General features: G+C 54.9%; 1 protein-coding gene across 1 annotated transcript in view; it reads left to right on the forward strand.

The window, feature by feature from the left end:
- CPSF1 (cleavage and polyadenylation specific factor 1) overlaps nt 1–15,603 on the forward strand; it is a 76,098-nt gene that overhangs the window by 34,041 nt on the left and 26,454 nt on the right. The window contains exons 15-16 of the mRNA XM_069732112.1: nt 15,282–15,356; nt 15,442–15,522. Coding sequence (XP_069588213.1) covers nt 15,282–15,356; nt 15,442–15,522 — 156 coding nt within the window. The remainder of the gene's footprint in view (nt 1–15,281; nt 15,357–15,441; nt 15,523–15,603) is intronic.

Here is a 15,603-nt window from a genome sequence, read left to right on the forward strand (position 1 = left end):
CTCGACTGAGTTCGCCATCACCACCTCCTCAGGCAAGCAATTCCAGATTCTCACTGCCCTAACAGTAAAGAATCCTCTTCTATGTTGGTGGAAAAACCTTCTCTCCTCCAGACGCAAAGAATGCCCCCTTGTGCCCGTCACCTTCCTTGGTATAAACAGATCCTCAGCGAGATATTTGTATTGTCCCCTTATATACTTATACATGGTTATTAGATCGCCCCTCAGAGGTGAAGATGCCGGGACCACCAACCTTTCCTTATCTCTTGTATCTTCCTTTTGTCTATTCCCCTCCCCCACTCGGGGAAGAAGGGCGCTGCTGTGCACCGCAGTACACCAACCCGACGAACAAGGGCAACTGAAAATACTAGGTGTACAAATATTCACTCACATATAACAGAGGAATGCACCAGGAGTGGAGGATGGAGAAAAAACAAAGTAACAGGAGGGAAGGGAATTATCACACTTTCAAACTAAGCAGCAGTCACAGATAACTCCTTCTCATATAGCCAACAAAACACCTCTCCCCCAAGCCATGCAGCATAAGCTAGCTCTGACATGGGTTTCAGTCAAGACACAGATTATATAGGGGATTGGAGTGGCTAACCGAGCTTTACTCGGACTCCCATGACAGCACGACGAGAGAGGGGATCCGCCCATTAGGAACAGGAAACCTACAGATACAAAAGGGCGGTACCTCTCCCTTGCCTCAGTTGGTTTCCTGTTCCTGAGGGGACGGGTGCCTACAGACAGAAGGCCCAGGCCGGCCGGCCGATTACGGTAGCGGGGGGGTCTCCTACCTCGGCCGGTGCGGAGATCCCTGGAGACGCCACGGTGGTCCTTGCTGGACTTCACGGCAGTGGCGTTCACAGCAGGGAGCGGAGTCTGGAGGATTTCCTGCCTCCATCATGTCAGCGCAGGTAAGTATTCCCATTGGTGGTGCAGCGGTATGGTGGGGCTGCAGATGCCGGGTTCAGGCATGTGGGTGAGCTCCCGGAGCGCCGCACTCCATCCCCGGCGTCCTGCACAGCTCTCAGCGTGTGCTGGAGCATTTCCGGTGCAGTGACGTGGGGGGGCGGGGTTAGCGGCCGCTTCCGGTTCGCCGGACGTCTGCGCATGCGCAGTCGTTCCAAAATGGCGGCGCCCATCACGTCTGTATGCCGGTCTTCTGCCGCAAGTCCTCCTGCCCTCTGCTGTATCCTTGACCAATAGGGACAGCGCTGACCCATCTGCTGACCGGATCCAAGGGGTACTTATGCAGGTGGAGATGACAGTTCCCTGCTTTTGGTCGCATTTCGTCATGGAGAGTGGTGGTGAGCAGCAGCAGCTGCCAGACGAGGTACGTCAGAAGCCCAAACAGAAGGAGAGAGGCGACCAACCTAGTCGTAAGAGCTCTTCCGAACAAGGATCCAGAGCTTCGGCTAAAGAGACCCCTCGGATTCCGGTACTATACTTTGGCGCACGGGTAAGTGAGCTACGTGAAAGTTCACTCGGTGACGCAGGCCCCTTTATACTTTATCTTCTAGGGGAAGAAGAGTACGGGGAAGTCTAAGCATAAGGAATGTGCCCTCTGTGGAGTCCCTCTACCTGACTCTTGTGCAAAAAAGTTATGTGCCCCCTGTATACAGCAGACGGTGAGGTCTACAGGAGAGGGTTGGTTGTAGTGACATTAGGTCAGATATTAGTTATCTCCTATATTGTCCTCCCCTAGGTAGCAGAAGAGTCCGTAACTCCGGCAAGTCTGAGGGAAATGATGCGGCTGGAAGTAAGGGAATCCCTATCCCAAGCAGAAGGCTCAAAACATAGGACTCCCTTGGACTCTAATTCTTCAGGAGAAGAAGGAGAGGAGAATTCCTATCTCTCAAGTCCTCTCTCCTCTTCATCTGATGAGGAGTCAGGACGATTCTGTCTACCCTTGGATAGAATCGACAAAGTTGTCAAATCAGTCAGAGGCACCATGGGTATAGAGGAACCTAAACCACAACCCTCGAGACAGGAGATGATGTTTAGCGGACTTGATCGTAAGAAACATAGATCTTTTCCGGTAAACGAAAAAATTCAGGACTTGATTCTTAGAGAATGGAAGAAACCTGAAAAAAAGGGAGCCTTTCCACCAGCGTTAAAACGCAGGTATCCCTTTGACGATCCGGACATTCCAGATCTGCTCTACCAGGGGCCGATCAGCCATCCTCAAGTAAAGAGTCTCCATTTAACGGCATGGATTTTGAAAGGGCGTTACTAAAAAGCAAAGGGTTCTCCTCGAGTCTAATTGAGACCCTTATGAAAAGTAGAAAACAGATAACTACAACAATCTACGCTAGGACCTGGCGGAAATTTCTGGCCTCTTCTGATTTTAATTTAGAAGAGGGAATACCTATAAAACAAATCTTAGAGTTTCTGCAGAAGGGCCTAGAATTAAATCTATCCACTAGTACCCTAAGAGTACAGGTCTCGGCCCTAGGGGCTCTATTTTCATGTAACATCGCCAATAATTATTGGATCTCAAGGTTCATTAAAGCTTCTATTAGAACTAGACCCATACATAAGGATAGATCTATGCCTTGGGATCTCAACCTAGTCCTGTCAGCATTGACTAGAGAGCCATTTGAACCATTACAAACAGCTTCAATTAAGGCACTATCCCTTAAGACAGCATTTCTGGTAGCAATTACATCTGCTCGCAGAGTTGGAGACATACAAGCGCTCTCCAGGGTAGCCCCTTATACGGAGTTTCTACCAGACAGAGTAATCCTCAGACCGGACCCAGCCTATTTACCAAAAGTGTCATCACGGTTCCACAGGACACAAGAGATAGTTTTACCATCCTTCCTTCCCAATCCTTCCAACCCTAAAGAAGAACTTCTTCATACATTAGACGTTAGGAGATGCCTGCTAGAATACATCTCTATTACTGACACATGGAAGAAGGATAATGCGTTGTTTCTATCCTTCCAAAACCCTAGAAAGGGACTTAGGGTATCAAAATACACTCTAGCAAAGTGGATTAGGGAGGCTATCTCTTTGGCTTACACTGCAGGTGGAGGTCCGGCTCCGCAGAATCTGAGGGCGCATTCCACCAGGGCCATGGCTACATCCTGGGCGGAAAAGTCTGGAGTATCAATCGACCAGATATGTAAGGCGGCCACATGGTCATCCCCGTCCACCTTCTTTAAGCACTATAGGTTGGATTTGGGGGCTTCCTCTGATCTCACATTCGGATTAAGGGTGCTACAGGCCATAGTCCCTCCCTAAGGAAGCTTACATCTCTGTAATTCTCTCGTCGTGCTGTCATGGGAGTCCGAGTAAAGCATTAAGCTACTTACTGGTAGCGGCATTTCTTGGAGGCCCATGACAGCACCCTTAGTTCCCTCCCTATTCACTGGGGGTTGCACTTCCTATAAATGTATATATTTCACAATACGATACCAGTCCCAATGGATGTCTGATATTTTGTATATAATCTGTATATAGTGTATATTTTTGTGTACCACTAACCGCGGTAGTCCTCTCAAGACTCTGAAATACAACTGAGGCAAGGGAGAGGTACCGCCCTTTTGTATCTGTAGGTTTCCTGTTCCTAATGGGCGGTTCCCCTCTCTCGTCGTGCTGTCATGGGCCTCCGAGAAATGCCGCTACCAGTAAGTAGCTTAATGCTTTTCTGAGAGCTCAGACTCCCAGAGCTCCCAACATGGCTGCTTAGTCCCTGTACTGCCAAAAGGAATAAACACCATTTAAAGTGAAGTGCTTCTTTCCAGTGCAGGAGTATGAGCAATCAGACGCTGTGGTCTTCTGGCTCCTCTCTGTTGCAGTAACCTCGTTACAGCGACGCTGCAAGTCCCATTCCAGGCTGGTAGAAGGGGGTTTTCGGTGGTGCGGCGGCTCCGCCAATATATTCTCTCTTTGCCAGAAGCAGCAGGTGGTTGGTCTGCAAGACATCTGAGCTCCTCCAGACTGACATCTGTCTGCAGGGCCTCCTGGAAGCTCTGACAGTCAGCCTGCAGGCCCCGGCCTAGTGTGACTGCCGGGCCCTGGTCTGAAGCTGAGTTTTCAGTGTCTGTTATCAGGGACCTTGTTGGGTCTGCCATGTATGGAGGCTCCGGGGCCACAGTATGGGCCTCCTGTCCTGGCAGTTCTGTCTGAGACTCATCCTCTAATCTCTGGGCCTGAGCCGCAGCCTGACTACGGGTCACAGCTGCCACATAATTACAGTCCTGTGCATTGGGACATTTTCCCTCCTCGCACGGGAGCTCAGGTGGGTCACTTTCTTTCACCTTCTCTGTAGCATTTATTTGCAAGGGAGGAACGTATTGGGACACCATCCTCCCCAGGTCCGTGCCTAGCAACACATTGGTGGGAATGGCCTCTGATACTCCCACTTCTCTCAGTCCTTTACCTGCTCCCCAGTTCAGGTACACACGGGCCATGGGCACGGCAGGGCTGACCCCTCCAATCCCGGTTATAGACATAGTCTTTCCTGGTATGATATCGGCAGGGGTCATCATGGCTGGATGCACCAAGGTCACCTCTGCCCCAGTGTCTCTGAGACCAATGGTGACTTTATTGCCAACAGTGACAGATTGACAGTTCTCATTTGCCCTCACATCAGAGCCGGCCACAAAGAGGACAGACGGTGGGGCACAGACGGCTTTGTGGTGGTAGTTGGGCGTTTCTCCCTATCAGGGCAGACAGCGCTAACATGTCCCACTTTGTTGCAGGAGAAGCAGCGGCGTGCATCACCTAGAGAATGTCTATTCCCCAGGGCCCCATAGGAGGTGGGCTTGGACAGCACTGGTGATCGGCCGGCAGAGGGAGAAGGGTCCCCGTTTGGCTTACCTCCCCTCCAGCTGAATCCCGATGGCTTCCGCACCTCAGGCATCTTGTTAGCCACATAGCAGTCCGCAATCCTTGCAGCCTGATCCGCAGTTTGTGGCTCCCGATCACACACAAATTGTCGTACATCTGTGGGGCACATATGAAGAAATTGATCCTTGACCATAAGATCCGTTAAGTCCTCAAAACTGTTAACAGAAAGTCCCCTAATCCATTGGTGGAACGTGGTCCTCAAGGTGCCCACAACATCCGCATAGCTGTCCGTTGATCCACGTTGTAGGTTCCGGAACTTTCTACGATACACTTCTGGTGTCAGGTTGTATTTCCTGATCAGGGCCTCTTTTATGGCCTCATAGTTCGCATCTAGCTCTGGTGGGAGGCCAGCAAAAACTTCCAGGGCTTTGCCTCTCAACCCTGGGGTTAGATACTGTGCCCACTGCTCACGGGGTAGATGGTACTGCCTGCAGGTTTTTTCAAATCACCGAGGAAAATATCTAAGTCCGTATCCTTCTCCATTACAGGGAAGTTTTCCAGATGTAGTCTCCTCGGATTTATGTCCTGGGAGGGGGTTAGCTAAGGACTGATACCGCTCTCTACTTGAGCCATCTGAAGCTGGAAAACTCTGTCCTCCTGGCGTTCTGCAGCCTCTCTCTCAGCCCCGTCCTGGCGTTCTGCAGCCTCTCTCTCAGCCTGTCGGTGCTGTAGAATAAGCTGCATGCGCAGATTGGGATCACTTGTTCCCAGCCGTTGTAAGTCCATTTGTAAAGTACAGTCCCATAGGCTCCTCAGCACTGGCATTGCTGACATTTCCATCAGGTATCTCTGGTGCAAGAGCTGGCATTGCTGGGTCTCTCTGAGGTGGGCTCTCTCCTTGCCCAGATGTTCCAGTACTTTGCTCTATGTCCTGCTCGACCAAGGCGCGTATGAGGAGCTCCCTGGATCTGTCGGCTGCCTCTATTCCTCTCTGCTCACCGAGGTCGGTCAGAGCTTCCTTGCTCAGCTTCTTGTACTGGGCTGCCATATCGATGAACAGCCTTTGCCAAATAAAAGATAGAAAAGAAAAACGGGGAAGGGAAACTGTTTGCAAGTATGTCTAAGTAAGCACTGAGTTGATCCTTGTAGAACTGGTGTACTCCTCGCAAGGATACCAATTCTTTAGTACAGGGAATAATTGCTTAAACCATGCACTAATTCTCTAATAGAAATAATTCTATCCCACTGCTGCCACCAATTGTCACGGATCCCTCTTCATGCTGCCACTAATTTGTCACGTATCCGATCTCAGCGCGTGACTTGGGTTGTGCCTACAAGGGTTAATCTATCTCCCCTCTCTTAGTCCAGCATTCAACTACTGTCTTATGCTGTAATGGGAGCATAAATCACACACCGACCCAGGCCACACACCCACTCATACACGCTGCCACCACTTCACCACTCATTGAACACACGGGCGATGAGTCCCGGAAATATTAATAATAATATTGTCTACCACTCATAAGGTTCACACACCTTAGGCTATTCGTTAGAACAGTCAAGGTTCAACTTGTTAAAGTTTTATACTTTAATACAAAAAGGTTCAGTGCTTACAGTAAGGAAAAAGTATAAAAATATGATTATTATTATTATTTATTTATATAGCACCATTGATTCCATGGTGCTGTACATGAGAAGGGGTTACATACAAGTTACAAATATCACATACCGTAAACAAACTAACAATGACGGACTGATACAGAGGGGCGAGGACCCTGCCCTTGCGGGCTTACATGATAATAAAAAGACATACAACTTATGAAAAACAGTATAAAATAAACAGGAGAAAACTTACAGAAATCATCTAACTTGGTGGTCTGCTTCCTGCTCCCTGAGGTGGGGGGTGAATATGGAGTTGGTGGAACACATCAGTTCTCCAGGCTGCCCTCACATGTGAACACGATTCTAGGTATACAGGTCTAATTTATAGCTTTGGTCTGGAGGTCAGATTTCTAGACCAGCCCCTCAGGTTAATATCATAATTGCTTGTTTCAGACTGGACCACAGCCTCGCTACCAATGAATATATAATTGTCTCTTGAGATCCTTTGTGTAAAAGTTCTCACAGAGATACTATCAGGCCGCAATTGACATCTCTCTTCCAAGAGCTAGGAGGTGTCAAGTGTTACCCATTCTTCTTGGTCCTAGCTAGACCCCCTGGTGAGACTTGGAGACAGAAGTCTGTGTGTGTGTGTATATTTTATATGTATGTATGTGCAGTGGACTATGTATAGATTTACTGTGTCACTGGCAATAATGTAACAACCGTCCTGAATGCTGCAGGTTCTCACCCAGGTGTTAATATGTACTTTCCGGGGACAAGTGTTATGAACTGGTTGTTTAGGAGCAACATGGGACAAGCTCTGAAGGAGGTGGTACCTGTACTGACCGCAGTCCCTAAGCTCAACACAACACTAGAAGTAGCCATGGGATGCTCCTGTCACTCCCTAGGCACCTCGTCACAGCCTGAGAACTAACTACCCCTAAAGATAGAAACAGGAAAACTATCTTGCCTCAGAGAAAATCCCCAAAGGATAGATTAGCCCCCCCACAAGTAATGACTGTGAGTGGAGAGGGAAAAGACATACACAGAATGAAACCAGGATGTAGCACAGGATGCCAGTCTAGCTAGATAGATAAGACAGGATAGAATACTGTGCGGTCAGTATTAAAAAACTACAAAAATCCACACAGAGTTTACAAAAATCTCCACACCTGACTAAAGGTGTGGAGGGTAAATCTGCTTCCCAGAGCTTCCAGCTAAACAGAATAAATCCATACTAACAAGCTGGACAAAACATAGAATGCACAGAACGAATAAGTCCACAACATGTGGACAGAAAAGAGCAAAGCAAGGACTTAACTTTGCAGGACTGGTCAGGATATCAGGGAAATCCAAGAGAGATGTGAATCCAACCAGGAACCATTGACAAGTGGCACTGCTGAAGGGAAGAGCCAGGCAAAAATAGCCGAGCAGAAAGACAATAAGTGGAAGCAGGTGCAGACTGCTAAATCCAAGGAGCAGCCATACCACTTAAAACCACCGGAGGGAGCCCAAGAGCAGAACTCACAACAGACAAGTAGAATTCTGTCTCCAATCTCACCAAGGGGTCCTGCTGGAAGCTGAGAAGAAAGGTAACATTTGACACCTCCTAGCTCTTGGAAGAGAGATTTTAATTACGGCCTGATAGTATCTCTGGGAGAACTTTTACACAAAGGATCTCAAGAGAAAATAATATATTCATTGGGGGGCGCGGCCGTGGTCCAATCAACAACCAAGCAATTATAATATTAACCTGAGGGGCTGGTCTAGAAACCTGACCTCCAGACGAAAGATATAAATTAGATCTGTATACAGAGAAACGTGTTCACATAATGGGGGTCACCGAGCTGGTGTGATCCAATCTAGGTTGAATCCTGGACTGAGAATGGGGAGATAGATTAACCCTTGCAGGCACAACCCCAAGTCACGTGTTGAGAGCGGGCACGTGACGAATTAGTTACAGCACGGAGTAAGGGTTCCATGACATTACTAGTCACACGCATGTAGAAAAGCCGCGGAGACACCATCACGTGTTTCTCAACGCAAGCAATAAATAGCCAGGTCTTTCCACGGGAAGGAACAACCACGGGAAGGGCAGCATCCAAAAAGGAAAACCACCTATGCCAAAACATGGCATCCATCCACAGACGGCTGTTTCGGGGTATTTGCCCCTCATCAGTGGGGAGTAGGAAACTGGCTGTTAGGAGCAGTGCCTAGTAAAAAGACTATAAACATAAGGATGAATGACCGCGGGGAGATCAAAACATCCAACACCGCGGAGACACCATCACGTGTTTCTCAACGCAGTGATCCAGAACACTGCCCCCATCCCTTATGGGAAATATGCAAATGCATGTACGCACCAAAAACACATCAAAAACACATGAAAAAATGCACGCGGATTTCTGGCAGAAATGTCCGGTTTTTGTCAGGAAAATTTCTGCAAGAAATCCTGACATGTGCACATAGCCTGAATGTTCTAAAAGATCCATAGCCTAAGGTGTGTGAGCCTTATTAGTGATAGACATTATTAGTATTATTATTTCAGGGACTCATCGCCCGTGTATTCGGTGAGTGGTGGCAGCGTGTATGAGCGGGTGTGTGGCCTGGGTCGGTGAGTGGTGGCAGCGTGTATGAGCGGGTGTGTGGCATGGGGCGGTGAGTGGTGGCAGCGTGTATGAGCGGGGGTGTGGCCTGGGGCGGTGAGTGGTGGCAGCGTGTATGAGCGGGGGTGTGGCCTGGGTCGATGAGTGGTGGCAGCGTGTATGAGCGGGGGTGTGGCCTGGGTCGGTGAGTGGTGGCAGCGTGTATGAGCGGGTGTGTGGCCTGGGTCGGTGAGTGGTGGCAGCGTGTATGAGCGGGGGTGTGGCCTGGGTCGGTGAGTGGTGGCAGCGTGTATGAGCGGGGGTGTGGCCTGGGTCGGTGAGTGGTGGCAGCGTGTATGAGCGGGGGTGTGGCCTGGGTCGGTGAGTGGTGGCAGCGTGTATGAGCGGGTGTGTGGCCTGGGTCGGTGAGTGGTGGCAGCGTGTATGAGCGGGTGTGTGGCCTGGGTCGGTGAGTGGTGGCAGCGTGTATGAGCGGGGGTGTGGCCTGGGTCGGTGAGTGGTGGCAGCGTGTATGAGCGGGGGTGTGGCCTGGGTCGGTGAGTGGTGGCAGCGTGTATGAGCGGGGGTGTGGCCTGGGTCGGTGAGTGGTGGCAGCGTGTATGAGCGGGTGTGTGGCCTGGGGCGGTGAGTGGTGGCAGCGTGTATGAGCGGGTGTGTGGCCTGGGGCGGTGAGTGGTGGCAGCGTGTATGAGCGGGTGTGTGGCCTGGGTCGGTGAGTGGTGGCAGCGTGTATGAGCGAGGTGTGTGGCCTGGGCCGGTGAGTGGTGGCAGCGTGTATGAGCGGGGGTGTGGCCTGGGTCGGTGAGTGGTGGCAGCGTGTATGAGCGGGGGTGTGGCCTGGGTCGATGAGTGGTGGCAGCGTGTATGAGGGGGGGTGTGGCCTGGGGCGGTGAGTGGTGGCAGCGTGTATGAGCGGGTGTGTGGCCTGGGTCGGTGAGTGGTGGCAGCGTGTATGAGCGGGTGTGTGGCCTGGGGCGGTGAGTGGTGGCAGCGTGTATGAGCGGGTGTGTGGCCTGGGTCGGTGAGTGGTGGCAGCGTGTATGAGCGGGGGTGTGGCCTGGGGCGGTGAGTGGTGGTAGCGTGTATGAGCGGGGGTGTGGCCTGGGGCGGTGAGTGGTGGCAGCGTGTATGAGCGGGGGTGTGGCCTGGGTCGGTGAGTGGTGGCAGCGTGTATGAGCGGGGGTGTGGCCTGGGTCGGTGAGTGGTGGCAGCGTGTATGAGCGGGGGTGTGGCCTGGGGCGGTGAGTGGTGGCAGCGTGTATGAGCGGGGGTGTGGCCTGGGTCGGTGAGTGGTGGCAGCGTGTATGAGCGGGTGTGTGGCCTGGGGCGGTGAGTGGTGGCAGCGTGTATGAGCGGGTGTGTGGCCTGGGGCGGTGAGTGGTGGCAGCGTGTATGAGCGGGTGTGTGGCCTGGGGCGGTGAGTGGTGGCAGCGTGTATGAGCGGGTGTGTGGCCTGGGTCGGTGAGTGGTGGCAGCGTGTATGAGCGGGTGTGTGGCCTGGGTCGGTGAGTGGTGGCAGCGTGTATGAGCGGGTGTGTGGCCTGGGGCGGTGAGTGGTGGCAGCGTGTATGAGCGGGGGTGTGGCCTGGGGCGGTGAGTGGTGGTAGCGTGTATGAGCGGGGGTGTGGCCTGGGGCGGTGAGTGGTGGTAGCGTGTATGAGCGGGGGTGTGGCCTGGGGCGGTGAGTGGTGGCAGCGTGTATGAGCGGGGGTGTGGCCTGGGTCGGTGAGTGGTGGCAGCGTGTATGAGCGGGGGTGTGGCCTGTGTCAGGGAGTGGTGGCAGCGTGTATGAGCGGGGGTGTGGCCTGGGGCGGTGAGTGGTGGCAGCGTGTATGAGCGGGGGTGTGGCCTGGGGCGGTGAGTGGTGGCAGCGTGTATGAGCGGGTGTGTGGTCTGGGCCGGTGAGTGGTGGCAGCGTGTATGAGCGAGGTGTGTGGCCTGGGTCGGTGAGTGGTGGCAGCGTGTATGAGCGAGGTGTGTGGCCTGGGCCGGTGAGTGGTGGCAGCGTGTATGAGCGGGTGTGTGGCCTGGGTCGGTGAGTGGTGGCAGCGTGTATGAGCGGGTGTGTGGCCTGGGGCGGTGAGTGGTGGCAGCGTGTATGAGCGGGTGTGTGGCCTGGGTCGGTGAGTGGTGGCAGCGTGTATGAGCGGGTGTGTGGCCTGGGGCGGTGAGTGGTGGCAGCGTGTATGAGTGGGTGTGTGGCCTGGGGCGGTGAGTGGTGGCAGCGTGTATGAGCGGGTGTGTGGCCTGGGTCGGTGAGTGGTGGCAGCGTGTATGAGCGGGTGTGTGGCCTGGGGCGGTGAGTGGTGGCAGCGTGTATGAGCGGGTGTGTGGCCTGGGGCGGTGAGTGGTGGCAGCGTGTATGAGCGGGTGTGTGGCCTGGGGCGGTGAGTGGTGGCAGCGTGTATGAGCGGGTGTGTGGCCTGGGGCGGTGAGTGGTGGCAGCGTGTATGAGCGGGTGTGTGGCCTGGGGCGGTGAGTGGTGGCAGCGTGTATGAGCGGGTGTGTGGCCTGGGGCGGTGAGTGGTGGTAGCGTGTATGAGCGGGTGTGTGGCCTGGGTCGGTGAGTGGTGGCAGCGTGTATGAGCGGGTGGGTGGTCTGGGTCGGTGAGTGGTGGCAGCGTGTATGAGCGGGGGTGTGGTCTGGGTCGGTGAGTGGTGGCAGCGTGTATGAGCGGGTGTGTGGCCTGGGGCGGTGAGTGGTGGCAGCGTGTATGAGCGGGTGTGTGGCCTGGGTCGGTGAGTGGTGGCAGCGTGTATGAGCGGGGGTGTGGTCTGGGTCGGTGAGTGGTGGCAGCGTGTATGAGCGGGTGTGTGGCCTGGGGCGGTGAGTGGTGGCAGCGTGTATGAGCGGGTGTGTGGCCTGGGGCGGTGAGTGGTGGTAGCGTGTATGAGCGGGTGTGTGGCCTGGGTCGGTGAGTGGTGGCAGCGTGTATGAGCGGGTGGGTGGTCTGGGTCGGTGAGTGGTGGCAGCGTGTATGAGCGGGGGTGTGGCCTGGGTCGGTGAGTGGTGGCAGCGTGTATGAGCGGGTGTGTGGCCTGGGGCGGTGAGTGGTGGTAGCGTGTATGAGCGGGTGTGTGGCCTGGGTCGGTGAGTGGTGGCAGCGTGTATGAGCGGGTGGGTGGTCTGGGTCGGTGAGTGGTGGCAGCGTGTATGAGCGGGGGTGTGGTCTGGGTCGGTGAGTGGTGGCAGCGTGTATGAGCGGGTGTGTGGCCTGGGTCGGTGAGTGGTGGCAGCGTGTATGAGCGGGTGTGTGGCCTGGGGCGGTGAGTGGTGGCAGCGTGTATGAGCGGGTGTGTGGCCTGGGGCGGTGAGTGGTGGCAGCGTGTATGAGCGGGTGTGTGGCCTGGGGCGGTGAGTGGTGGTAGCGTGTATGAGCGGGTGTGTGGCCTGGGTCGGTGAGTGGTGGCAGCGTGTATGAGCGGGTGGGTGGTCTGGGTCGGTGAGTGGTGGCAGCGTGTATGAGCGGGGGTGTGGTCTGGGTCGGTGAGTGGTGGCAGCGTGTATGAGCGGGTGTGTGGCCTGGGGCGGTGAGTGGTGGCAGCGTGTATGAGCGGGGGTGTGGCCTGGGGCGGTGAGTGGTGGCAGCGTGTATGAGCGGGGGTGTGGTCTGGGTCGGTGAGTGGTGGCAGCGTGTATGAGCGGGTGGGTGGTCTGGGTCGGTGAGTGGTGGCAGCGTGTATGAGCGGGGGTGTGGTCTGGGTCGGTGAGTGGTGGCAGCGTGTATGAGCGGGGGTGTGGTCTGGGTCGGTGAGTGGTGGCAGCGTGTATGAGCGGGTGTGTGGCCTGGGGCGGTGAGTGGTGGCAGCGTGTATGAGCGGGGGTGTGGTCTGGGTCGGTGAGTGGTGGCAGCGTGTATGAGCGGGGGTGTGGTCTGGGTCGGTGAGTGGTGGTAGCGTGTATGAGCGGGTGTGTGGCCTGGGTCGGTGAGTGGTGGCAGCGTGTATGAGTGGGTGGGTGGTCTGGGTCGGTGAGTGGTGGCAGCGTGTATGAGCGGGTGTGTGGTCTGGGTCGGTGAGTGGTGGCAGCGTGTATGAGCGGGTGTGTGGCCTGGGGCGGTGAGTGGTGGCAGCGTGTATGAGCGGGGGTGTGGTCTGGGTCGGTGAGTGGTGGCAGCGTGTATGAGCGGGTGTGTGGCCTGGGTCGGTGAGTGGTGGCAGCGTGTATGAGCGGGTGTGTGGCCTGGGGCGGTGAGTGGTGGCAGCGTGTATGAGCGGGGGTGTGGTCTGGGTCGGTGAGTGGTGGCAGCGTGTATGAGCGGGTGTGTGGCCTGGGGCGGTGAGTGGTGGCAGCGTGTATGAGCGGGGGTGTGGTCTGGGTCGGTGAGTGGTGGCAGCGTGTATGAGCGGGTGTGTGGCCTGGGGCGGTGAGTGGTGGCAGCGTGTATGAGCGGGTGTGTGGCCTGGGTCGGTGAGTGGTGGCAGCGTGTATGAGCGGGTGTGTGGCCTGGGTCGGTGAGTGGTGGCAGCGTGTATGAGCGGGTGTGTGGCCTGGGGCGGTGAGTGGTGGCAGCGTGTATGAGCGGGTGTGTGGCCTGGGGCGGTGAGTGGTGGTAGCGTGTATGAGCGGGGGTGTGGCCTGGGCCGGTGAGTGGTGGCAGCGTGTATGAGCGGGGGTGTGGCCTGGGCCGGTGAGTGGTGGCAGCGTGTATGAGCGGGTGTGTGACCTGGGCCGGTGAGTGGTGGCAGCGTGTATGAGCGGGTGTGTGGCCTGGGTCGGTGAGTGGTGGCAGCGTGTATGAGCGGGTGTGTGGCCTGGGTCGGTGAGTGGTGGCAGCGTGTATGAGCGGGTGTGTGGCCTGGGTCGGTGAGTGGTGGCAGCGTGTATGAGCGGGTGTGTGGCCTGGGTCGGTGAGTGGTGGCAGCGTGTATGAGCGGGTGTGTGGCCTGGGTCGGTGAGTGGTGGCAGCGTGTATGAGCGGGTGTGTGGCCTGGGTCGGTGAGTGGTGGCAGCGTGTATGAGCGGGTGTGGCCTGGGGCGGTGAGTGGTGGCAGCGTGTATGAGCGGGGGTGTGGCCTGGGCCGGTGGGTGATTTATGCTCCCATTACAGCAGAGGACAGAGGTTGAATGCTGGACTGAGAGTGGGGAGATAGATTAACCCTTGCAGGCACAACCCCAAGTCACGTGTGAGAGCGGGCACGTGACGAATAACTGACACCACGGAGAATTGATGCGTGGCAGAGTGTATTTCTGAATCATTTAATGTCGGCTTCATTGGAAATGACTGTGCTTTTCTTTGGAAAATAAGGACATTTCTAAGTGACCCTACATTTTTGCAGTTAGTCTGTGGTTATCATGGAGTTGGCAGTGACTGTATCGGGAGTATATATATATATATACCATGTGTTAGAATGGGAGGTGTATATACCATACACTCGCTGTTAGTTTCCCGATAACCGGCCTATTAGTGGAACCAGCCATAATTGCCCGGACGATAGGGGGCAGCAGAGAGCGGTTTACTCCAGAGATAGCAGCAGGTGGATCTGCGCCACCTTCCAGGCTGCCATCTTTGACATCTGCAATAAAGATGTTTCTTGTTCATCTCTATTGTGCGAAACTTCACGTTTTGTGAATAATCCATATGTGATGGTTAACACTTAAAAGTAGAAGTGGATTTTTTTTTTTTTTTTTTAAATCGGGGCATAAGAAAACTGAAGAATCTGTCATTGGATTTGAAACCATTTTGATAGACAAATGTTGCATACCTGTGATACTGTCCCCCTCCCCGCCTGTGATACTGTCCCCCTCCCTGCCTGTGATACTGTCCCCCTCCCCGCCTGTGATACTGTCCCCCTCCCCGCCTGTGATACTGTCCCCCTCCCCGCCTGTGATACTGTCCCCCTCCCCGCCTGTGATACTGTCCCCCTCCCCGCCTGTGATACTGTCCCCCTCCCCGCCTGTGATACTGTCCCCCTCCCCGCCTGTGATACTGTCCCCCTCCCCGCCTGTGATACTGTCCCCCTCCCCGCCTGTGATACTGTCCCCCTCCCCGCCTGTGATACTGTCCCCCTCCCCGCCTGTGATACTGTCCCCCTCCCCGCCTGTGATACTGTCCCCCTCCCCGCCTGTGATACTGTCCCCCTCCCCGCCTGTGATACTGTCCCCCTCCCCGCCTGTGATACTGTCCCCCTCCCCGCCTGTGATACTGTCCCCCTCCCCGCCTGTGATACTGTCCCCCTCCCCGCCTGTGATACTGTCCCCCTCCCCGCCTGTGATACTGTCCCCCTCCCCGCCTGGCAATGTTGAGGGTTGTAATGTCTCCTCTCTCCCAGGTGTGTGACAGTATCCTGAATATTGGCCCCTGTGCGATGGCCTCCATGGGAGAACCGGCCTTCCTGTCTGAAGAGGTGAGGCTGACCTGTACCCCAATGTCACTGACCTTTACCCCTGTCCACATTGTGGATGATGGGAGTAATAGTCCTGGTTCTTCAGTTTCAGAACAGCCTGGAGCCGGATCTGGAAATCGTCCTGTGCTCTGGATATGGGAAGAATGGGGCACTGTCTGTCCTGCAGGTGATCGCTGGGTGGAGGTGGTGGAAACCGCAGATTTCACCTGAGGACATGGATGATGAGGGTAGTGATCATGAAGAGGAT

The sequence above is a fragment of the Ranitomeya imitator genome, chromosome 6, assembly GCF_032444005.1.
Source record: "Ranitomeya imitator isolate aRanImi1 chromosome 6, aRanImi1.pri, whole genome shotgun sequence".
NCBI lineage: Eukaryota > Metazoa > Chordata > Amphibia > Anura > Dendrobatidae > Ranitomeya > Ranitomeya imitator.